We start from the raw sequence: 23000 nt of genomic DNA on the forward strand, positions 1-23000 counted from the left end.
TGCAGGAGCGCGGAGAAGGTGGGGGGCGCCGCCGGTGATCTGGGGCCGGGGAGGGGAATGCAGGCCTAGGCCGGGGCTGCCCCGGCGCACCACGTGGGGGCGGCCTGGGTGCGGCGGAGACCCAATGCCCTCGGAGCTCGAAGGAGGAGCGGGCCGTTGGGGTGTGGAAGGCTAGGGGGTGGGGGGCGGAGGAAGCTTCCGGAGGCGTGGTGGCAGCCTGGGCGCTCGGGGTGGGGGTGCCCGGGGGCGGACTGGGGGTGCACTTGGGCTGCTGGAGCGCAGAAGCTCAGAGAGGGGCGGGGCGCACGGCTGGACACGCCGTGAAAGGAGTGATCAGGGTGGGGGGCGCAGCGAGGCCGCCGAAGTCTCGGCAGTGGATGGGGGTGTGTATAGGGGGGCGCCTGGAGCCAGTGCCGGGCGCGGCGGGGGGACCCTGAGGACACCCGCGGGCGCCCAGGCGGCGGCAGGGCCCGCGGCTGCCCCTGCGCGCGGCGGAGACGTGAGCTGACTCAGGAGGGGCCGGGGCGTGGGGCGGCGCGGGTATCCGGAACGCCCAGCTGTCTCCGCAGGCCTCGAACTCGGAGCGGGTGGGGCCCCTGGCGACGCAGACAACGCCTCCGCTCGGCTCGGCTCGGCGGCTGGAGCCCAGCAGAGAGGCCGCCCGCCGCGCCCGGGCGCCCTCGGCCGCGTGGTGCCCACCGCGCGCTGCGCCCACACCATGCCCGGTAAGCGGAGAACCCTCCTCGCGGCCAGCCTCCGCGCTCTCCTAGCCCGGGTGAGATGGAATGCGCCGGGGGCGGGGGGGACCCCCACCTCCCTGCTTTGCCCGCACAAAGTGGTCCCCACACTCCTCAGCGCCCAGCCCCTCGATCACCCCGGGGGCTGGAGAGCTTGGTGTCCTTTGGTGCGATTGGCGACGACAGTGGGTCTCAGCGGCAGGAGGGGGACACTTGTGGCTGTTGTTCACTGGCTCGGTCGTGTCCGAGTCTTGGCGGCCCCATGGACTGCAGCGCGCCAGGCCTCCCTGTCCATCACCATCTCCCCGGAGTTTGCTCAAACTCAAGTCCATTGTGTCGGTGCTGCCATCCAAGGGGCTCGTCCTGGCTTGCCCCCTTCTCCTCCTGCCCTCAAAAAAGATGGTCAGGGGGCACTGAGATTTGGTAATTTTCCTTCTGTGAAAGCTTAGCCCTTGGAGGTTGGGTGGACCATTTTCTTGGCAGGCGCGGAACTGTGTGAGCGGCTTACCGCCATGCAGAACCATGGGAAGTTCGCGGTCCTAAAACTCTGGGAAGACAGAGCGTCTCTGGTCCTCACCACGGTCAGACCAGAGACAGAGCTGCTTCTTCCCGTATAAAGATCCGAGGTTAATCCCCGCTGCAGGGCAGCAGGCTGACTTTGGTGGGATGGCTGTGGCAAGCCGTGACTCCCAAGGGCTTCCACTGCGTCCTGTCTGCCTGCCCTCGGGTTTGGCGGGGACATCTTATTGGGACAGTGGACCTCAGAGGCTTAGAAATGGGATGATAAAATGTAACCGTCTCCCATGGGAAAGATGTCTGTCCTGGTCTGTTTTGTTTTGGTTGTTTTTTTTTTTTTTTTTTTTTCTTCTGTGGGGAAGAGGGCTGGTTTGGCCACCTCACCCGGCTTGTGGGATTTTGACTTGGCAACCACGGGTGGAATCTGGGCCCCCAGCAGGGAGAGTTTGGCATCATAACCGCTTCCCTGAGTACATGCCAAGTGTCTCAGTCCTGTCCGACTCTCTGCGACCCCATGGACTGTAGCCCCGCCAGGCTCCTCTGTCCATGGGGATTCTCCAGGCAAGAATACCGGAGTGGGTTGCCAGGGGATCTTCCTGGACCAGGGATCGAACCCCCGTCTCCTGCACTGGCAGGCGGATTCCTTACCACTGAGCCACCTGGGAAGCCATACCTCACCACGTGCCTGCCGGGGAATTCCTGCCCATTCCTGTTTTGTTTTGTTGTTTATCATGAAGACAATCTCTTCTTGCACCAAGTCAGGCCTGATCATTCATGAGAGCATTAAAAAAAAAAAAAAAAATTCAGGTTGCTTTTTATTCAGAGGAGCGATTTGGTAATAAGTCACCAGGCGGCTTCCCAAGTGTTTTCCACCTCCGCGCCTTAGAGAGGCAAAGTTGTTTGGGCCGATTTCCTGCTGTACGCCAGAAGGTTCTGTTGATGTGTGTTCCAGGGAGTGGCTTGGAGCTCTCCAAAAAAAAAAAAAAAATACGCATTTTCTGGAAGCCGGCGAGGGTCTGTATAAATGGTGGCATTCAGGAGGGACGTTCGGACACATGGCCGTCGGGCTGGGCAGCGTGCTGCGGAGACCCCACTGGGGATTCAGCGCTCGGCAGGGAACAAAACGCGCCTTTGAGTGAAAGCGGAGGGGCCCCCCCCGAGGAAGCCAGGGGTGTTATTTTGGGGGAGTGGTTGTTAGGTAGGGGGGTCGGGGAAGGAGGCGAGGAATCGGAGTAAACATTTCTTCCCGACCCCTCATAAAACCGACAGCTGCCGCCACCTGCAGGGTGAAGTCGACTTTGGGAAATGTTGGGTTTTTTTTTTTTTTCTTTTTCAACGTGGGGCTGTCTGTGTCCCATGCCAGACGTCCCCGCCCTAACACCCCGTTGCGTGGAAGCTCGGCCTTTCAGTGTGGGTGCCTACGTGTTCAGCGGCTCAGTCGTGTCTGACTCTTTGCCACACCAGGGACCGTAGCCCTCCAGGCTCCTCTGTCCATGGGATTCTCCAGGCAAGAACCCTGGAGTGGGTCGCCATGCCCTCCTCCAGGGGACCTTCCCCACCCAGGGATCGAACCCGCGTCTCTTATGTCTCCTGCATTGGCAGGCGGGTTCTTTTCCACCAGCGCCACCTGGGAAGCCCTAATAAATAGATGGGTAGATAGATATTGTTAATATTAATAGATAATGATAGATGACGTGTAAGATGGATAGAGGATACATAAATATAGATGATAGATAAGTATAGATGATGAATACATGGATAGATAGATGTTATCAATATTAATAGATAATGATGGGTGACAGATAAGATGCATAGAGGATATGTAGATATCAAGATAGGTAAGTAAGTAGATAAATAGGTGGATAAAGAAGAAAAGGGAAAGAAAGTGAAGTCGCTCAGTCATGTCCGACTCTATGCAACCCCACGGACTGTAGCCCACCAGGCTCCTCCGTCCATGGGATTTTCCAGGCAAGAATCCTGGAGTGGGTTGCCATTTCCTATGTTATTAATGTTAATAGAGGATGATAGCTAGGTGGATGAGTAGATAGCCATCTTTGGGGCTGCAGACTTGAGTTCTGAGTTTTCCCTGTCGGTAATAACTCACAGCAGAGATGCCAGGAATCCTCAAGTTCTCCTTAACCCAAGAACCCCAGCCAGGGGTAGACAGGAGGCCCTTGGGCAGGCGGGCACTCACCCCAGCAGAATGCCAAGGTTAAGACAGGAAAACGGGCCTGGGAGGCTTGGGTCCTGCTGTTCTTTCCGGGGTGACCTTGTCTCTGGAGGCGGGGAGGACGCGGGGGCCACAGGGGAGCTCTGTCTGGCCGTGGAGAACTAGGCTGTGTGTGTTCAGCCCCAGACCAGACGCTGCGAATGTTAATTTCTGTCGCGAGCTTGGGAGCCAAGGCCCGGGTCTCCCGATCCCTCCTTGGTTTCGTCCCGGCGGCCGGCTCGCTCTTGGGGACCTCAGAATCAAGCAGTTTAAAATTCCCTGTGAACGTCCACATCACGCGTTCTTCACACTTGGGACTGCCCTAAGTCTCATCGGCTGTGGGAGTTTCCTTCCCTGCTGCGGAGACAGTGGGGAAACAGGGCATTTTTGGTGAATGAAGCAGTCTTCCTTTCCCTTCTGAAGCCCGTCTCCTTGGCTTCATACACCCTTGAATTGAAGTCTTGCCAACGACTGGGGCGTGTGGGATTTAATTAATAGGTTTGGCTGTTTCCTTTTGAAAGCCCGGTTCTTTTGGCAAGTTGGGTGGGAATCCTCGTGGTAACTCGGATCAATCGGAGCGTTGTTTCTACCTTTGGCTTTGTGTTCACCCGAGACCCAAAAGTTTTGGGTGAGTTTTTGAGACTTGAATGCAGAATCAAATAAGTGGTCTGAGCTAGGCACATGCGTTGTGCTGGAGCAAAAGGAAATTTTATTTTTTCAACTGAAGGATACTTGATTTACAGTGTTGTGTTGTTTTTAGCAAAGTGATTCAGTTGTAAATACGCATGAAAACTGAAAATTCCTATTGGGCTTACCAGGTGGTACTAGTGGTAAACAATCTTCCTGCCGGTGCAGGAGACCCGGGTTCGATTCCTGGGTGGGGAAGATCCCCTGGAGGAGGGCATGGCAACCCACTCCAGTGTTCTTGCCTGGAGAATCCCAGGGACAGAGGAGCCTCGTGGGCTACAGTCCATGGGGTCACAAGAGTCAGACATGGCTGAGCATATATTCATGTATATATCGTTTATAATCTATATCTAGATATACTTAGTTATGTATGTCTTTATGTATATATTCATATTTTTTAATTTACATATATGTGTGTTTTGGTTTTTTTTAATTTGGAGATAGGGGCATGGCACGTGAAATCTTAGTTCCCAGACCAGGGATTGAACCCATGTCCCCTGCAAAGCGAAGAACATAGTCTTAACCTCTAGAGCACTAGGGAAGTCCCTCCGTATTCTTTTTTTTTTTTCCATTATAGGTTATTACAAGATATAGAGTTTCCTGTGATATACAGTAGGTCCTTGTTGTTTATTTATTTTATATACAGTGTCTGTTTGTATATAAACAGAGTATATGATTAAAATTTCCTGGTGTATATAAGCAGATACTGTATATAAACTTATGTTCACCAGCACCAGGAAATTTTAATCACACTCTGCTTGACTTTGTGTCATATTTAGTGTTTCCTGCATGCACATGGGGTTTTTTTCTTTGATTTTTTTTTTAAGAAGAATTGTTTTTTTTGTATTTCAAGGAATTCTTTTATAACTGAGATTTTATTGGTTGTTTTGAGGATCACTACACAGACATTTCAATCTGTACACATTTCTTCACATACGTACCAGAAATCTAAAAGATCATGTAGTTGTGATTCTTAACAGTTATTCCAGTGACTTTCCAGCTTAAAATTTGGAGCAAATTTTCCTTAACAGGATATCAAGTACCAATATCTTCAAATATTGGTATGTTGTTACATCATAAGTCCCACTGATCCACAATTTAATATCATATACACTACATACCCAAACTGTCAATCGTTCACAGCACATTAACCAAGTTACTCGGAAAACTGGACTACCATGACCAGAGATGTTATAGTATAGTGCACAGAATTCTGACCGGGAGAGCCAAGATCAAAAAGTGCTTTGCTGTAGGAAATAATTCTACCAAAACAATATGGGAAGAGAAGTAATTTAAAGTGTTCAAGACATTAAATGCACAACTGACTCCAAACTGCCATTTAGTATGCTTTTGTATTATAGGATATAAAAGCTACCCCCCATCTATGGAATGTTAAGCTGACACCCAAGACAATCAAAGCCTCCCATATCCAATATCCCACTATTTTCTGGTTGTACCAAAAAATAAACAACCAGCAAATGATTTCACCTCTTAAAAAAAAGCATTTACACTTAAAAAATGGGATGAGGTGGGATTCCCTCCTTTTTAAAAATGTTTCTGGAACTACTAAAAAAACTTGCATTTACAAAATAGTTGATAAAAAATATTCCTCTGGATTGTACAAGAAGGGAAACAGGGACCACTGACAGGACTGTGTGGTTATTAATCAGACTTGGCTTCTTTCTCTTCTGCTTCATCAGAGGCTGGGCTCTCCTCGTTTTTAGTCTCCCCATTTTCTGCAGGAAAGTCTTCTTTAGTCTCTTGGTTGGCCACTTCCGCCTGTTTTCCCTTTGCTCCCGTTTTCCCTTTTGTTTGCACTTTTTTGCCTGAAGATTTATCCTTTCCCGCCGCCTCTTTTGGCTTCGTTTCCACTTTTGCAGGAGCCAGTTTAGCTGACAACCTCGCCGAGGAGCCTTGCCTTCGCCGCCCCCTCGGCGGAGCTGACCTTCCCCTTGGGCACCGTGGCGGCGGGGCGGGCGAGAGCCGGGCGCCTGAGGGCCGCGGCGCGCCGAGAGCCTTCGCGAAGCTGAGTAGCCTGACCGCTGCCGCTCCTCCCGCCGCCCGAGCTGCTAGCTTTTTTTAAATTTTTAAATGAAAGAATGCGCGTGAAATGTCCCTGAAGCATATTTTAGAGTATGTATGCATGCGTGCTAAGTCACCTCAGTCGTGTCTGACTCTTTACAACGCTATGGTCCGTATGTAGCCCGCCAGGCTCCTCCGTCCATGGGGTTCTCCAGGCAAGAATACTGGAGTGGGTGGCCATGCCCTCCTGAAGGGGATCTTCCCCACCCAGGGATCGAACCTGCGTCTCTCACGTCCCCTGAATGGGCAGGCAGGTTCTTTACCACTGGCGCCACCTGTGAAACTCTTGTTCAGTCCACGCCGCGAAGCTTGAGAGAGTCAGAGGTGACGCTCAGCCCCACCGCTGACCCCCGAGACCAGGCGGGAACATAACCCGGTTGCTTTTGTCCACAGTGTCCGACCAGGCATTTGTGACGCTGGCCACCAACGACGTCTACTGCCAGGGGGCCTTGGTGCTGGGGCAGTCGCTCCGGGAGCACAGGGCCACCAGGAGGCTGGTGGTGCTGGTCACGCCTCAGGTGTCCAACCCGCTCAGGTACGACTCACACACACACCCGGCTCTTCTGACCGTGGAAGCTGGAGGAGCTTCTCGGCCGTGGTCCATGAGCTTGGACCGGCGCACACGTCGGGGGCCTTGGACACTTGGCAGAGGGGTTTGCGGTCGTTATTAGAGCAAGGGGCTCCGCCGGGTGCGTGGCCGACTTCAGAATCCTTACACGCCACGCCACGTGTGTGTAGAATAGTTCCTTGCCTCAGATATGGAAATCAGTGTCATTGTTTTGGGGTCTGGGGGGAGTGGGGGACTTTGAGAAGCAACCATCCTACTAGTCCACATGCATGCACACTCCTTAAGTCGTGTTACAATCTCTGCCACCCCATGGACTGCAGCCCGCCAGGCTCCTCTGTCCATGGGATTCTCCAGGCAAGAATACTGGAGTGGGTAGCCATTCCCCTTCTCCAGAGGATCTTCCCAGCCACGGGATTGAACTGGTGTCTTCTACGTAAGCAGGCAGGTTCTTTACCATTGAGACACACGGGAAGCCCACATCCTGAGCTAAGTTAAAGCATTTGTACTTTTCTTACATTTTTATTGAAATATGGCTGATAGACTGAGGCAAAATCTGACAGAGACTCTTGGTGGGAGGTGGGGGGGGGGTGGTTCTGAGGTAATATGTGACCGAAAGATGAACATTGGAAGGTAAAATCTGATAGAAACTAGAGGTCTCTGTGGTAAGATCTGACGGAAACTAGGGGGTTCTGAGGCAAATTCTGACAGACACTGGGGGGTTCTGATGTAAAATCTGACAGAAGGAGGTTCATAGGTAAAATCTGACAGACAGTAAGGGTTTCTGAGATAAAATCTGACAAAACAAGGGTGTTCTGAGGTAAAATCTGACAGGACATAGGGGGTTCTGGGTAAAATCTGACAGAAAGATGAACATTCTGGGGTGAGATCTGTCAGAAAGATGAACGTTATAAGGTAAAATCTGACAGAAACTAGAGGTCTCTGTGGTAAAATCTGACAGAAACTAGGCGGTTCTGAGGCAAAAATCTGACAGACAATAGGAGGATCTGAGATAAAATCTCACAGAAGGAGTTTCTGAGATAAAATCTGGCAGGAAGAAGGACCTTCTGAGGTAAAATTTGACAGAAAGATAGTCTTTCTGAGGTAAAATGCTTGCAGAAAAAAACCAGAAAATTTTCTTGTTTTTTTCCCCCAACTTCCTGGTTGGCATTAGTTGTAAAGAACCTGCCTGCCATTGGAGGAGACAGAAGAGATGTAGGTTTGATCCCTGAGTTTGGAAGATCCCCTGGAGGAGGAAATGGCAACCCACTCCAGTATTCTTGCTTGGAAAAACCCATGGACAGAGGAGCCTGGTGGGCTGCAGTCCATGGGGTTGCAAAGAGATGGACACAACTGAGCACATGCATCTGCAAAAGGATTTTTATCCCTCCAGAACCTTTTAGAGAAAAACACTTCAGCATATACTCCAACTAAATGAAATGTGAGCCACAAGGGACAGAATATCTTGTGTTAAAGGGTTTCCTGGTGTCCTAGAATTTGGCCTGTCTTTTTCCAGGGTTATCCTATCAAGGGTGTTTGATGAGGTCATTGAGGTGAACCTGATAGACAGTGCAGACTACGTCCACCTGGCCTTTCTGAAGAGACCTGACCTTGGAATCACCCTCACCAAGCTTCACTGCTGGACGCTCACCCATTACAGCAAATGTGTCTTCCTGGATGCAGACACCCTGGTGAGTATGGAGGCGGGGGAGGTCCAGACCTTCTGCTTGATGAGGAACCACCCACTCAAAGATCAGGCCCCTCCCTTCTTTAGCAGGCTGCTAGCCCCCGCTAGTAGATCTCCACCAGGTAATGTCCATCTCTACACCCAAGATCATTTAGTCAGTCAACATCGGGTAGAAGACACCCAGTAGTGTTGCTGAGAACACTGGGTTATTTGAAGGCCTGTTCCTTCCCTAGGACGAGTTATTTCATTATGTCATCTACGCAAAATAAAATATTGGAAAAATACTCTTCTTTGATTGTACGATGAATTATACAGTCCTCATGGACCTGGAAACCTGGCTTCTTAAGCTATGGCATCTCCACTGTAGTCATTTGGGGTAGTGACCCTTGGTGTAGGAGCCCAGGTCAGGTACTTTCAGAAACAACCATTGGAACGTCGAAATGTGAAATGAGGTTGGAGTGTTGGAGATCCATTCTGGGTTGTCTTGGTTGTGCAAAAGCAGTGTAGGAAGATGGAGGGGTGGAGAGGAAAATCAGAACAGAGGAACAATCACAGTAATATTTTTTTTTCCCCAAACAGAGCACAATTTATAAAGCCAATAGGTGTGTTGGAAAGGAGTGCTGTTAGTGGTCAAGCTCTCAGAGGCAGTGGATGATATCATATTGACTTGCAAACCTCCATGTTTGTGGATTTCCAGTCTCATAGGTCACATTTGCTAGATGGAAGAAAATAAATACAATTAAGAGCATATCATCAATATATTGGGGCTTCCCTGGTGACTCAGACGGTAAAGAATATTCGTGCAGTGCAGGAGACCCAGGTTCGATCCCTGGGTTGGGAAGATCCCCTGGAGAAGGCAATGGCAACCCACTCCAGTATTCTTGCCTGGAGAATCCCATGGACAGAGGAGCCTGGTGGGCTACCGTCCATGGGGTCACAAAGAGTCGGGCACGACTGAGCAACACACATCAATGTATCGACTTGCAAACCACTATGTTCATGGATTTCCAATCTTGTCGGTTACGTTTGCTAGATGAAAGAGAATAAATACAACTAATTAAGTGTTCAAGTGTTCCACAGAGGATCTTAAGAACCTGTCGATGATAATTTTGTTTCACAGATGGTGTTGCTTCAATACCTTGAAATAAAATGAGGGAGCCATCTTATACACACATTCTTCTCTGGAACATAAGCCTCAAAGAAGAGGGTCACTGAAAAAATTGGGTATAAATGTCCCATCACGGACCATTGTCTGGGTCATCATGAAGTTCTTGTTGCATTTCTCACTTGTATGTTAACACACTACTGACCGGGGAATTTTTGCAGAGAGTAATGCCTGTGGATGGTGATTTGTTACATAAGTGAATACTGAAACACTTTCATCAGGAATGTTCAGGTAAAAAAAGACATGGTTCGATCTCTGGGTAGGGAAGATCCCCTGGAGAAGGGCATGCAACCCACTCCAGCATTCTTGCCTGGAGAATCCCATGGACAGAGGAGCCTGGCGGGCTATGGTCCATGGGGGCTCAAAGAGTTGGACACAACTTAGTGACTGAGCAACCACAAGCTTGCAGGCAAATTCCCTTTCGTGATGAACTTGTCCTGGTCAGGATGTTTCCTGGGAGCTAAACAAAGGAATTTTAGCTTAATGCTCATTCTGTTGGAGGCAGGGTTCCTAGAAACAGAGATGGGCCATTGTGTATCATTTAAGCTCAAGTGCAACATCCCTTTAGTGATATGTGTGCTCACTCGTGTCCGACTCTGTGACCCCATGGACTGCAGCCCATAGGCTCCTCTGTCCATGGGATTCTGCAGGCAAGACTACTAGAGTGGGTTGCCTTCTCCAGGGGATCTTCCCGGCCCAGGGGATCAAACCCACGCCTCTTGCGTCTCCTGCATTGGCAGGTCGGCTCTTTACCCCTCCCTAAGCCACCTGGGAAGCCGTGTGCTTTATCCCTTTAGTGATGAACTTGTAGCAGAAGCAGTCGCGTATAGAAGTTCAAGTCACAGACCCAGATCCAATCTGGAGTCAGACTGGTTCCCTCCCGTCACGTCGTCCGGGGTCCCGCACGCTCTGTCTCCCCAGGTGCTGTCCAACATCGATGAGCTGTTCGACAGGAGGGAGTTCTCTGCGGCCCCGGATCCCGGATGGCCGGATTGCTTCAATAGCGGGGTGTTTGTCTTCCAACCCTCGCTGGAGACGCACAGCCTCTTGCTACAGCACGCCACCGACCACGGCAGCTTTGACGGTACGTTGAGGGGCAGCTGGGTGTTTGTGGACCGGACTGGGGCTGTGGCCACCCCTTTGACCCACCGGCACTTCCTCCCCGCCACCTCGAACCTGTGAATAGCAAGTTAGAGATGGGGTTTGAGGGACTTTTCCTGGCAGTCCGGTGGCTTAGACTCCGAGCTCCCAGTGCAGGGAGGTGAAAACTACACCATTCGTTATTAACTTCTTTGGCTATGCTGTAACTCTCTAGGGGCAGACCAAGGCTTGCTGAACAGTTTCTTCAGTAACTGGTCCACCGCCGACATCCAGAAGCACTTGCCCTTCATCTATAACCTGACCAGCAACACCACGTACACCTACGGTCCTGCCTTCAAACAGTGAGTTTCTTAGATAGCTATGGTTTGTGAAAAAATATGAAAGATGTGTCCCTTTTCATACATTTTCAAAATAATAGGGTTTTATGTATAGTTGCAGTTAGACTTTCTAAGAAAATATGGAAGGTATAGATATAACTACACATTTTTTGAAAATGTAGTTTACATAGAGTATATATATTTTTTATTAGTTTATTTTCTTATTGAAGGATCATTGCTTTCAGATTTTTGTTGTTTTCTGTCAAATCTCAACACGAATTGTGAGTATGAGGGCTTCCCTGGTGCCTCACACGATAAAGTGTCTGCCTGCCAATGAAGGAGATGCAGGTACGACCCCTGGGTTGGGAAGATCCCCCGGAGAAGGGAACGGCTACCAGTTCCAGTCTCCTTGCCTGGAGAATCCCATGGACAGAGGAGCCTGGCGGGCTGCAGTCCATGGGGTCATAAAGAGTTGGACAGTAAACAGCGAGGGATGGAACCCACACTTCCTGCATTAGAACGCGAAATCCTAACTCCTGGAAAGTCCCAGAGTGGGCACAGTGGGCCATACAGAACATAGATCTCTGGGGGGGACTATAATATCAAAATTTTATAAGAAAGCAATGAATTAAGAAAAAAACGTTTTCAAAGCTGTGAGGTTGGTGCGAGTGGTGATAACAATAAAAAGACAAAAGTCGAGAGGGGAAAATTTCCCATTTTGCCCAAGAAGCCAGTTTTCTGGTCTGCAGTTTTCGTTCTCTCCTATAAAATCTATTTTTTTAAAAAAAAATCTGTCATCGTTTTCAGGGTGAGATGATTTGGGCTACGAAACCGCCCACCTTTCTAAGACTCCTGATTTATTCTTTCTGTTGTGGGGAGCATCCCAGTGGGTTTTGGTTATGTTCCTTGGTCTACAGAATATGAAAGACTGCCAATGTGGACTGACTATAAACAATTATTATTATTTTTTTTTAATGCAAGTCTAAGTGGCCGTCATGAGAGGATGGCCCCTGAGTCGTTGAGGTGCATGTTTGCACATCGCTGTCTGTGATGAGTCCTGTGGTGGTCACTGGCTTTCTTTTTTTTTAGCTTTATTGATTTTTGTCTGTGCTCAGCCTTCCTTGCTGCCTTGTGGGCTTTCTCCAGTCGGGGTGCCGGGCTTATCACTGCGGTGGTTTCCCTTGTTGCGGAGCATGGGCTCTAGAGTTGGTGATCACGGCCTTCATCACTCCAAGGCAGTGGGATGCATCTTCAGGGACCAGGGATCAAACCCGTGTCCCCTGCGTCGAGAGGCAGATTCTTAACCCCTGGGCCACCAGGGGGCTCTGTCCCTGGCTTTCTGGCCGTGGTCGCTCGCAAGAGAATAGTGAGATGTTTTTTCCGTGTGTGTCTCCGCCTCAGATTTGGCTCCAGCGCAAAGGTGGTCCACTTCCTGGGGTCCTCGAAGCCTTGGACCTACAAGTACAATCCCCAGACGGGCTCCGTTTTGGAGGAGGGCTCCGGGCGGGCCGACCAGCATCAGACGTCCTTCCTTAACCAGTGGTGGGGAATTTACCACCGTCGCATCTTGCCCCTTTGTGAAAATATCCGGAACAAGGACCACCAGGGGTCCCCAGGTCACACGGTAAGCATCCTGAAACCCCGGAGTTGAAACCAGGGATTAAAAAGAAAGAGAAAGTTTCTTTTCACCAGGGATCAATTCTCTATGAGCCACACTTGGGCGTTTTCTTCAAAGGCAGACTCCCCCATGTTCTTCTCATTTCTCTTCTCATTTCTAATTTTTTTCTTTAAAGACAGATACAGGATGTGTGTGAGTCCCTCAGTCGTGTCTGACTCTTTGTGACCCCATGGACTGTAGCCCGCCAGGCTCCTCCGTCCATGACATTTTCCAGGCAAGGATACTGCAGTGGGTTGCCATTTCCTTCTCCAAGATGTAGGATATTATAAGCAATTACCAAGTTACATTAAAAAAAGAAAAAATCTGTCAATGTTTCAGAGGCGGATTTTCTACATAAATTTTTGTTTTTATAGTAAACTACATCTTTATTTCCAAGAAAGGCACTTTCAAAGTGGTACTTGAAAGATGTTGTGTTTTTAACCTATTGGCCACTTTTGTGCCGATCACATTTTTAATGGTAAAAATTTGACAGTCATAAATGCATTTTTGTTTCTAATACCCAAATACTTATTTTCTTATTTTAACTATGATCCTTTTTCTGGGACTGAGAAGTTGGACTTCAAATTATAACATAGTTTTACGACCTCACAAATAGTTTTCCATTAAGTTAGGGTGTTAGCTCTTTGACAGTTCTCCATTCCAATAAAGTAAATTACATCCCCTCCTCAAATCAAGTGGCAACCATTTTGCATAATATAATTGTATCAAATCAACATGTTATATACCTAAAACTTACACAATATTGTATGTTAATTATATCTCAAGACAGTTTGGTGGGGGGGAAAGGAAGATAAAAAACCTTTCCCTTTAGAAGAGGAAAAAAAAAATCTGTCAAGGACTACAATAATGGAAGAAATAAGATTTTTTAAAGTTCAGTTTTAAAAAATATTTATTTATTTGGTTGCGCCAGGTCTTCGTTGCGGCATGTGGTATCTAGTTCTTTGACCAGGGATCGAACCTAAGTCCCCGCTCATGGGAAGCCCAGAGTCTTAGCCAGTGCACCACCAGGGACATATAGACATGTTTACTTAAAAATGAGGGAATTAGAAGATATTAAATAATGTTGACACACACCAGAAAGGAATTAGACGAGGAAAGATGCGTTATTTCACCGCAAGAAATAAAGACCATAGTTGGAAGTTAAGGAGCTGCCAAAGCTTTAGGTCTTGTGGTCCTTTTCATCTGTAGGCATGTCCTGTATTTCACGTGGGAAGATGCTGAAAGAGCCAGGCAGTTTATTTTATTATTTTTTTTTTTTTTTGGTGCAAAATCGTGAATGTTTCATGAGCAGAACTGCGGCTGTAGTTTACCAAACCGACGCAGAAATAATTTAAATTAGCCGGCTTCATCAGGGAAAGAGCCACTCATTGATTAAGTGGCTGGAAATGACTGATTACACACGCCGTTGGTGCGGGCATTTTCCACTTTCTGTCCTTGATTGAAGAGGCCGTGGAAGGCGGTGTCTGAAGAGGGCTTTTCAAGCTCTGGATGGGCACCCATTTGATTTTTTTTAAAAGTATAACGCTGCATGCTTTCCATACTGGAGTTTCTGCAGTGAATTTCAGTAGGCAGGCAAAAGACCTTTTAAGGTAAGGTCCCGGGAAATTTTCTTTCTTGGTCTGTTTTTAACGGGTACGTTTATTTGTACAGTGGAGTCCAGTGTCTGCAAATCCATGCATGGGGACCTTGAAAAAGAGTTCACTTTTTAGTGTTTTTACTGCGGTTTTTGTTTGGTGAAGCTGGCTGCTACTTTGCAATCAGAACCAAAACTTGCTTGCGACTTCTCTAGTGGTCCAGTGGTTAAGACTTCACCTTCCAGTGCAGAGGGCAAGGGTTCGATCCTTGGTCAGGGAACTAAGATTCCCCATGCTGTACATTGTGGCCGAAAGATTGAGGAGAAGAAAAAAAAAAAAAAAACTTTCTCTGGCCATTGGAGACGATCACATAGGCGTTTATTCAGATTCTTGTTGTTGATAGCAAGTTGCTTTTCTTTTCCGCCAAGCAGTCTGCTTAGGCTGTTTTCTTTCTTTAATAGAGTCGCTCAGTTGTGTCAGACTCTTTGCGACCCCATGGACTGTAGCCCGCCAGGTTCCTCTGTCCATGGGATTCTCCAGGCAAGAATACTGGAGTGGGGTGCCGTTCCCTTCTCCAAGGGATCTTCCAAACCCAGGGATCAAATCCACGTCTCCTGCATTGCAGGCGAGTTTCTTTACTGCTGACCCACTGCTAGGTACTGGGTTGTATATGAAGAACGATAAAGCAGATTCAGGTGGTTCAAAGAAATGAAACGTTGAGGGCCATGTAGGGAGCCTGTGCCTTGGGGTCCTTCTTACCTGGAGCAACAATGTGAATGTAGATGTTAGTGAGATTTGTAGAGAGGTCAGGAGTCTGTTGGACTGCAAGGAGATCCAACCGGTCCATCCTAAAGGAAATCAGTCCTGAATATTCACTGGAAGGACTGATGCTGAAGCCGAAACTCCAATCCTTTGGCCACCTGTTGCAAAGAGCCACTTCACTGGAAAAGACCCTGATGCTGGGAAAGATTGAGGGCAGGAATGAAGGGGACGACAGAGGATGAGATGATTGGCTGGCATCGCCCACTCAATGGACATGCGTTTGAGCAAGCTCTGGGCGATGGTGATGGACAGGGAAGCCTGGCGTGCTGCAGTCCATGCGGCTGCAGAGAGTGGGACAAGACTGAGCAACCACGGGCAGCTTTGCTAGGTGTGAACGTTTTTTACGCAGGCTCGCCTCGGAGGCACTGGGGTGCAGTGTTCCGGTGCAGCGGCCACGGCGGAGGGGTCGTGTGCGAATCCAGCAGAGGGGCCCAGGCAGGCTTGCTCTGCTGACGGCTCGGAGAAGCCCGTGGGGGTGGAGGAAAACATCCCTACTCTGGCGGCACGCCCTTCGGAAGAGGTCAGTACGTATGCTCTGCACGGGGGCCATGGCGGCTCAGGCTCACTGGTTACCATGGAGACGGGGGATGCTCCCTGGACCGCCGGGAGGCGGGAGGGGCGGAACCTGTCTTCAGGTTGCTCTGGCGTCAGTGTGAATGCATGCCGCCCAGTCACGTCCGAGGAGTGCATCTAGCTTGTCTGTGCAGGTAGTACTGGAAGCAGGTCGTGATTAATCTCTGGCCTCAGGCCCAAAGCCTGAGATCAGAGTCTGGCTCCTCCAGCCCGTGGTGTGTGAGCTGAGGCAAGTTTTACCAACCTCTCGGGGCGCCTGTCAGCTCATCTGAGAAATGAGTGACAATGATAACGACCGCTGTCTCACCTAAGGGTGGGGAGGCCGTTGTTCAGCCGCTCAGTCTGACTCTCTGCGACCCCCTGGACTGTAGCCCCGCCAGGCTCCTCTGTCCATTGGATGCTCCAGGCATGAAGACAGGAGTGGATCGCCATGCCCTCCTCCAGGCGATCTTCCCGACCCAGGGGTCGAACCCGCCTCTCTTAAGTCTCCTGCACGGGCAGGCGGGTTCTTTACCACGACAGCCAACTGTGAAGCCCTGAATTGGCGTAGAGCTGAGTGCAGAGGGTAGGGACTCAGCCATTCATATACATGCATCCATTCTCCCCCAAACTCCCCTCCCATCCGGGCTGCCACATAAAAGGCATTTTCAAACCCCTTTGTCGCTCTCGAGACTTAGCATGACTTCACTGATGGGGGTGGGATTTGGGGGCCCCGGGGAAGGGACGTTGTCCTTTCCCGTCATCTCTCGAATAGCTTTCCCGGGGCTGTTTCTTGATGGTGATAAGACAATGGACATTTCGATCTTTAGCCAACGTTTCTATGGGACGTTTCTCTTCTACACTTTAGCAGTGGGATCGGTGATGTCCAGGCAGCTTCCATGCATTAGTAAAATTTTGGAGTTGTGAATTTATAGCCACCCAAACAAATTGAGAAAAAAGAAAAAAAGACCCACGTTTGGACCATGGAGGTGGTTGGGAAGTGAGCTTATTCCTAAATTCTTTTAAAAATTTGTTCTGCTGTACCCTGAAGCTTTCCCATCACCTGGCTATGGCCCCAGGAAATGGCTTTGTGGGTTAAGCAGAAAGCATCCGCCTTGCAGGAATGTGAACACTCTGTGGATTAAGCTCTTACGTTCCTGTAGACCCACCTCCCTGCTCTGCCAACAGGAGCCACACCCGCGATGGGAATTAAAAAAAAAAAAACGAACTATGCTCGACTTACCGCATTGTGTTAAGTCTCACGTGTCCAGCAGAGTGCTTCAGTTATTTGTTTTTTTTCAGATTGGTTTCCATGACAGGTTATATTACAAGGGACTGAATATAATGCCCTCTGCCATACAGTAGGGCCTTTGTGTCCGGATTTTTGAGAAGAGTCGGCATTCGCGTTAAATGTTTGATAGTCAGACTCTGTGGGGAATCTCTCAGAAACAAATAAATAAGTAAAAGGAAATAATTACATAAATGATCATATAATTTAAATAAGTATAAATGTATTCATATAATGTATTATATTAATATGTTAACATAAATAAATACAAATAAAATATAATTTTATATTTATAAATAACATAAAATACAAATTAATGTAAATATAGATAAATATAAATAGCAATATATATTATAATTTAACATAATTATATTAATATATTAATATGATTAACAAATTAATCTATACAAACAATTTATATAAATAATATAGTATAATTGATTAATGTAATAAACAATATATTAACTATAAAACATATTAATAATATAGTCATCAGTATATTAATATAAATAAATAAGATAGAAATCATTTTATTAAAATAAATGTAAATTAATATGAATATATGTTATATTAATATATTAATGTAAATAAATAAAATTAAAATTAATAAAACTAATAAAAAACCTTTCCAACTGCAATGGTTAGTTTTATGAGTCAAGTTCAGCAGAGTAATGGGTGCACAGAAGCTGGTGAAACATTATTTCAGGGTGTGTTTCTGGAAGAGATTAGCATTTAAGGTCGTGTCTATCCGGACTTCCCTGATGGTCTAGTGGTTAGGACTCCATGCTTCCACTGCAGGGGGCCCTGGGTTAAATCTCTGGTTGGGGAGATCCCACATGTTGTGAGGCGTGGCCGGGGGGAAAAAAAAAAAAACACAAGAAAGAAAGTCTCTATTGACTATTTTCCGATGAGTATGAGTGTCTAAAATTGAGAAAGTCATGGCGCTTCTATACGTGAAAGGCACTCAGTCGTGTCCAAAAGTAAATAAAATAAAAATGTTTAAAAAATAAACTTTGGGGGAGGAAGTGGGCAGAAGACCTAACTACACCTTTGGGTCCCAAGTAGACGTGAAAGTGAAAGCCGCTCAGTCATGTCTGACACTTTGTGACCCCACAGACTACACAGTCCATGGAATTCTCCAGGCCAGAATACTGGAGTGGGTAGCTATTTCCTTCTCCAGGGGGTCTTCCCGACTCAGGGATCTAACCCAGGTCTCCCGCTTTGCAGGCAGATTCTTTACCAGCTGAGCTATAAGGACGGGGTCCTTTTTATAGTGTCTGTGCCTGTATTTCATTATTTTGCACTCCAAGGTCATCTTTCTGGAGAAGACAATAGCAACCTAGTCTGGTATTCTTGCCTGGAGAATCCCATGGACAGAGGAGCCTGGCGGGCTGCAGTCCATGGGGGTCACAAAGAGTCTGACACAAACTTACCCACCAAACAACACCAGAGCAGACATCTTTGCAATTAATTATTCTGCGTTGCTGCCACCTACTGACCATCTAGTGAATGACCCACTCTGGGTTCCTTATTTGGGGAATTGGGAACCCAGTCCCCTCCAACCCTCCACCCCTCTCACCCACCCCCCACCAAAAAAAAGAGAGAGATTATTTTCATAAATCCTGTAAAGAAGGAAGAGACGGGTCTGGGATGCTTATTTCAAACAGTGGCCTTTGTGTGTCCGAGTCTTTACGACCCTGTGGACTGCAGCCTACCAGGACCCTCTGTCCGTGGGATTCTCCAGGCAAGAATACTGGAGTGGGTTGCCACGCCCGCCTCCAGGGGAGCTTCCCCACCCAGGGATGGAAATCAGGTCCCGTGCAACTGCTGCATTTCCTGGCATATTCTTCACCGTTGAGCCCCCGGGAAAGTCCCAGCCCCCAGTACACACAGGTCAGCTTCTGGCCCGCGTCACGCCCAGCCAAATGGGGAGAGAGGCGTGCTCTGCCCTACGCAGTCATTTAATGACCCAGGATTCCTGCCATTCCTCTGCTCCATCCCCTTCCAAGGCGGTTCCTCGAGAAACAATTTCGGCTTCCACGCTGAAGCCACCTGATGTCGCCCGTGACGCGTTGAGTTATCTCCTGCCCGCTGGGATGGTCTTCACCATGTGCCATCCGGGGAAGAGTCGAGAAGAGCTGCTTGCATGGTTTTCTCTGGGGTTTGTCTTCCTGTGGCATTCCAGCTGAAATCAGAAGAGGTCCTCAGGGGACGGGACCATCACCGGACCTGCGGGGACCCCGGGGGAGGAAAACTCTCTGCCACCTGACCACCCAGTCTGAGTCGGTGATGCCATCCACCCATCCCATCCTCTGCCATCCCCTTCTCCTCCCGTCTTCAATCTTTCCTGGCATGAGGGTCTTTTCTAATGAGTCAGCTCTTGGCATCAGGTGGCCAAAGGATTGGAGCTTCAGCTTCAGCATCAGTCCTTCCAGTGAATGTTCAAGGGTGATTTCCTTTAGGATGGACCGGTTTGAACCTCCTTGACCTGCTTCTCACTCAGCTGAATTTGCACCTGTGGAGGCAGGCGAACACAGATGAGGCGTTTTTAGTTATCTGCCTGAAGCGTTGTCCTAACTTTGCTTTCACTTTTTTTTTTTTTTTAGACGATAGGTTGGCCAGAAATAGAGACTTGTGCTGAAGTGCGACGTGACCCGTTGTCAACACCTTCCCCCCAGTTTGCAGACCTCAGAGAGATCCAAAGCTATTCGGTATAACTCACTGCTACTTCCTTTTTTTTTTTTTTTTAATGGCTGCACCATGGAACACAGGGGATCTGAGTTCCCTCAGCAGGGATGGAACCCACATGGCCTGCAGCAGCGGACTTCTTATACAACGCCTGTGTCGGCTGGCCACCAAAGGAGACGCCCCATGTGTTTCTCCTCTATCCCGTGACATTTCTGAATGGTTTCCCCACCTTGTGTTGTTCATGAATCACTTTACTTTCCAGGTGGATAAGACACCTGGGTTTTTGCCTGCCTAAATCCCGGAGTTTCCCTTCTATCTTGCTTTAGGAAGGAATAGAAAACTGTTAGACGCTCAGTCGTGTCCCTGACTCTTTGCGATCCCGTGGGCTGTAGCCCGCCAGGCTCCTCTGTCCATGGGATTCTCCAGGCAAGAACACTGGAGTGGCTTGCCGTGCCCTTCTCCAGGGGATCTTCCCAACCCAGGGATCAAACCCGAGTCTTTTATGTCTCCTGCGTTGGCAGGCAGATTCTTTACCACTGAGCCACCAGGGAAGCCCATACATATACATGTATCTATTCTTTTTCAGATTCTTTGGTTAGGTAGGTCATTACAGAGTATTGAGCAGAGTTCCCTGTGCTGTCCAGCAGGTCCTTGCTAGTTCTCCTTGTTAAATACGGCCGTGTGTCCATGTCCATCCCAAACCACCTAACTATCCCTTCCCCCATCCTTCCCCCTGGTGACCATCAGGTTATTACAGAGTATTGAGCAGAGTTCCCTTTGCTGGACAGCAGGTCCTTGTTAGTTATCTAGTTTATATATAGCATCAATAGTGTATATATGTCAATCCCAATCTTGTCCTTTGAAAAGTTAACCCTTACATCACATAACAAATGTCAGCATCTCGTCTTGTGCAAAAAGTTAACAGGAAAGTTCAGAGTAGTAAATCACACCAAATGACTTAAAAAAAATTTTTGTTTGTTTGTTTGTTTATCCTTTTGACTGTGCTGGCCAGCTTGTGAGATTTTAGTTTCCCCATCAGAAATTGAGCCAGGGCCCTTGGCAGTGAAATGGAGGAGTTCCAACCAGTGGACCAGGGCTCAATGGGTAAAGAATCCGCCTGCAATGCAGGAGACCTGGTTTGGATCCCTGACATGGGAAGAGCCCCTGGAGAAGGAAATGGCAACCCACTCCAGTATTCTCGCCTGGAGAATTCCATGGACAGAGGAGCCTGGCGGGCTACAGTCCACGGGGTTGCAGAGAGGAGGACACCACTGAGCGACTAAACCACTGCTATAGCACCCACTGGGCCACTGGGGGGCAGGGGTCTCCCTAAATGGCTTTTTTTTTTTTTTGCATGAACCATTTGTTTGATCCTAAAGAGAAAGCGTTCTCTGTCGTTCTGGTTCTGGGAAGCCCCCTGCAGACTAACGATGCAACAATTCTGTTTCCAGCGGCGGGCGGAGAACGCGGGAGGTGCCCCACCCGAGGACGCCTTGGAACCCAGCCGGGAGCCCCCTGCGGATGTCAGCAGGGACCCCAGTCCCCAGGACGCTCTGGAGGTGGTGTCCCCTGTCCCAGCCGTTCACCTCTCCCAGCTCCCGTGATGGGCGCTGTGGGCTCTTGCAGCGGCCAGCTGTGTCCACGCACGGGTGTTACCTCGATTTCAACCTTGCTTGTTGAGATGAGAATGTTCATTCTTCTCCCGCTGTCTCAGATTCACCTGGCTTCTCTCTGGCCTTTGCCCTTGGCGGTGGGTCCACCCGCTTTCCTGTCCTCAGCTCTGATCATCACGCCCGTTTTCTCTTGCAACGCTGTTCTGCAGAGTTTAACTGACCTGAAGGGGCTGGGTTGTGTTTTCTGCACCCTGAGCTTGGGAGGTGATGCACAGATGTAAAACCTGGGAAATTGGAGGGGCGGGCGGGGAGATGTTTTGATCCTAATCCAGCATGCATTGATTTCTTCTTGCAGAAGGACATGAAAGATGCTTTCCTGCTAAGACTACCTCTTACAGATGCCCTGGTCTTAAATTTCAGGCTCTTTGATGATGCATTTAAGCAAGCTGATGGCTCATGTTTCTAACTATGATGTATTAACACTTTTTGTTGTCGTTGTTGCCGTTCACTCGCTAAGTTGTGTCCATGGACTGCAGCACGCCTGGGGTTTCCTTGGAGTGATAATAGTGAAAAGCAGGGGTGTCCTTCACCGTCTCCCAGACTTTGCTCAAACCCATGTCCATTGAGTCAGTGATGCCATCCAGCCATCTCATCCTCTGTCTTCCCCTTCTCCTCCTGCCCTCAATCTTTCCCAGCATCAGGGTCTTTTCCAATGAGTCGGCTCTTCGCATCAGGTGGCCAGAGTATTGGAGCTTCAGCTTCAGCATCAGTCATTCCAGTGAATATTCAGGGTTGATATTAGTCAGAGCAAATGTAGCTCAAGAGCTGACTGCTGGGCGGAGGATAAAGTTGGTATTGATGTTTTTTTAATTGTGCCTTGGTCTGTGGAGGCCGCTGTAACCAAAAAAGACCACAGTCTGGGTGGCTTCCAAATAACATGAAATGTTACTTCTCGCAGCTCTGGAGGTTGGGTGTCCCAGTTTCAGGCACCAGCAGGTCTGGGGTCTGGTGAGAACCCCCTCTTCCTGGCTCACAAGCATCTCCCTTTGGGCTTATCTTTCCCCCAGGTGGACCTGACCATTTCCGTCTCCCAGATCTCCATCGACGAGAAGCTCAAGGTCCCGAGCCCCGAGGAGGAGCGGAGAAAGTGGGAGGAGGGACGGATGGATTACCTGGGGAAGGACGCCTTCGCCCGCATTCAGGAAAAGCTGGACCGCTTCCTGCAGTGACCGCGCCGTTTGGGTGAGCGGTCCTGCTCCATCAGCGTCCAAAGCCCTTTCCGAGGAGGAGCTCTTCACCACGTGCCTGTTTACAGTCGATCCACCTGAGTGCCTTCTGTCCGCCCCCATGGTCCACCCAAAACCCAGGTCGAAGCCCCGCATGACCCCAGGTCCCTATGCCTCTGGGGCTTCCCCGGGGAAGTCCTGTCTCCTTTATGCCTTGCTGGTAAATCACTGCAGATGGTGACTGCCATGAAATTAAAAAACACTTGCTCCTTGGAAGAAAAGCTATGACCAACCTAGACAGCGTATTAAAAAGCAGAAACATCACTTTGCCCACAAAGGTCCGTCTAAGTCAAAGCTACGGTTTTTCCAGTGGTCATGTATGGATGTGAGAGTTGGACTATAAAGAAAGCTGAGTGCCGAAGAATTGATGCTTTTGAACTGTGGTGTTGGAGAAGACTCTTGAGAGTCCCTTGGACTGCAAGGAGATCCAACC

The 23000-nt window shown here is 48.9% G+C and overlaps 1 protein-coding gene and 1 pseudogene across 5 annotated transcripts; one reads left to right on the forward strand and one right to left on the reverse strand.

The window, feature by feature from the left end:
* GYG2 (glycogenin 2) lies at positions 1-22853 on the forward strand. 5 transcript variants are annotated; one of them, XM_043457662.1, is made up of 11 exons: positions 1-18; positions 570-725; positions 6625-6766; positions 8313-8487; positions 10570-10732; positions 10964-11090; positions 12468-12690; positions 15490-15660; positions 19587-19691; positions 21120-21227; positions 22349-22853. In XM_043457662.1, exons 2-11 carry the CDS (start codon positions 719-721, stop codon positions 22508-22510), a joined length of 1383 nt encoding a protein of 460 aa, XP_043313597.1. In that variant the 5' UTR covers positions 1-18; positions 570-718; the 3' UTR covers positions 22511-22853. The 5 variants fall into 5 exon arrangements, with proteins under 5 accessions (XP_043313597.1, XP_043313593.1, XP_043313596.1 ...); XM_043457658.1 differs by lacking the exon at positions 1-18 and adding an exon at positions 110-161; XM_043457661.1 differs by lacking the exons at positions 1-18; positions 21120-21227 and adding an exon at positions 110-161.
* Positions 5807-6274, reverse strand: LOC122436026 (annotated as a pseudogene).
* Positions 22854-23000: the final 147 nt, after the last annotated feature.

The sequence above is a fragment of the Cervus canadensis genome, chromosome X (assembly GCF_019320065.1).
Source record: "Cervus canadensis isolate Bull #8, Minnesota chromosome X, ASM1932006v1, whole genome shotgun sequence".
Taxonomy (NCBI): domain Eukaryota; kingdom Metazoa; phylum Chordata; class Mammalia; order Artiodactyla; family Cervidae; genus Cervus; species Cervus canadensis.

Coding starts and splice junctions, on each gene's coding strand:
- GYG2 (XM_043457658.1), top strand. CDS start 125: ATGCCCTCGGAGCTCGAAGGAGGAGCGGGCCGTTGGG. Junction 6,767..8,312: donor CAGGTGTCCAACCCGCTCAG/GTACGACTCACA, acceptor GTCTTTTTCCAG/GGTTATCCTATCAAGGGTGT. Junction 8,488..10,569: donor TCCTGGATGCAGACACCCTG/GTGAGTATGGAG, acceptor CTGTCTCCCCAG/GTGCTGTCCAACATCGATGA.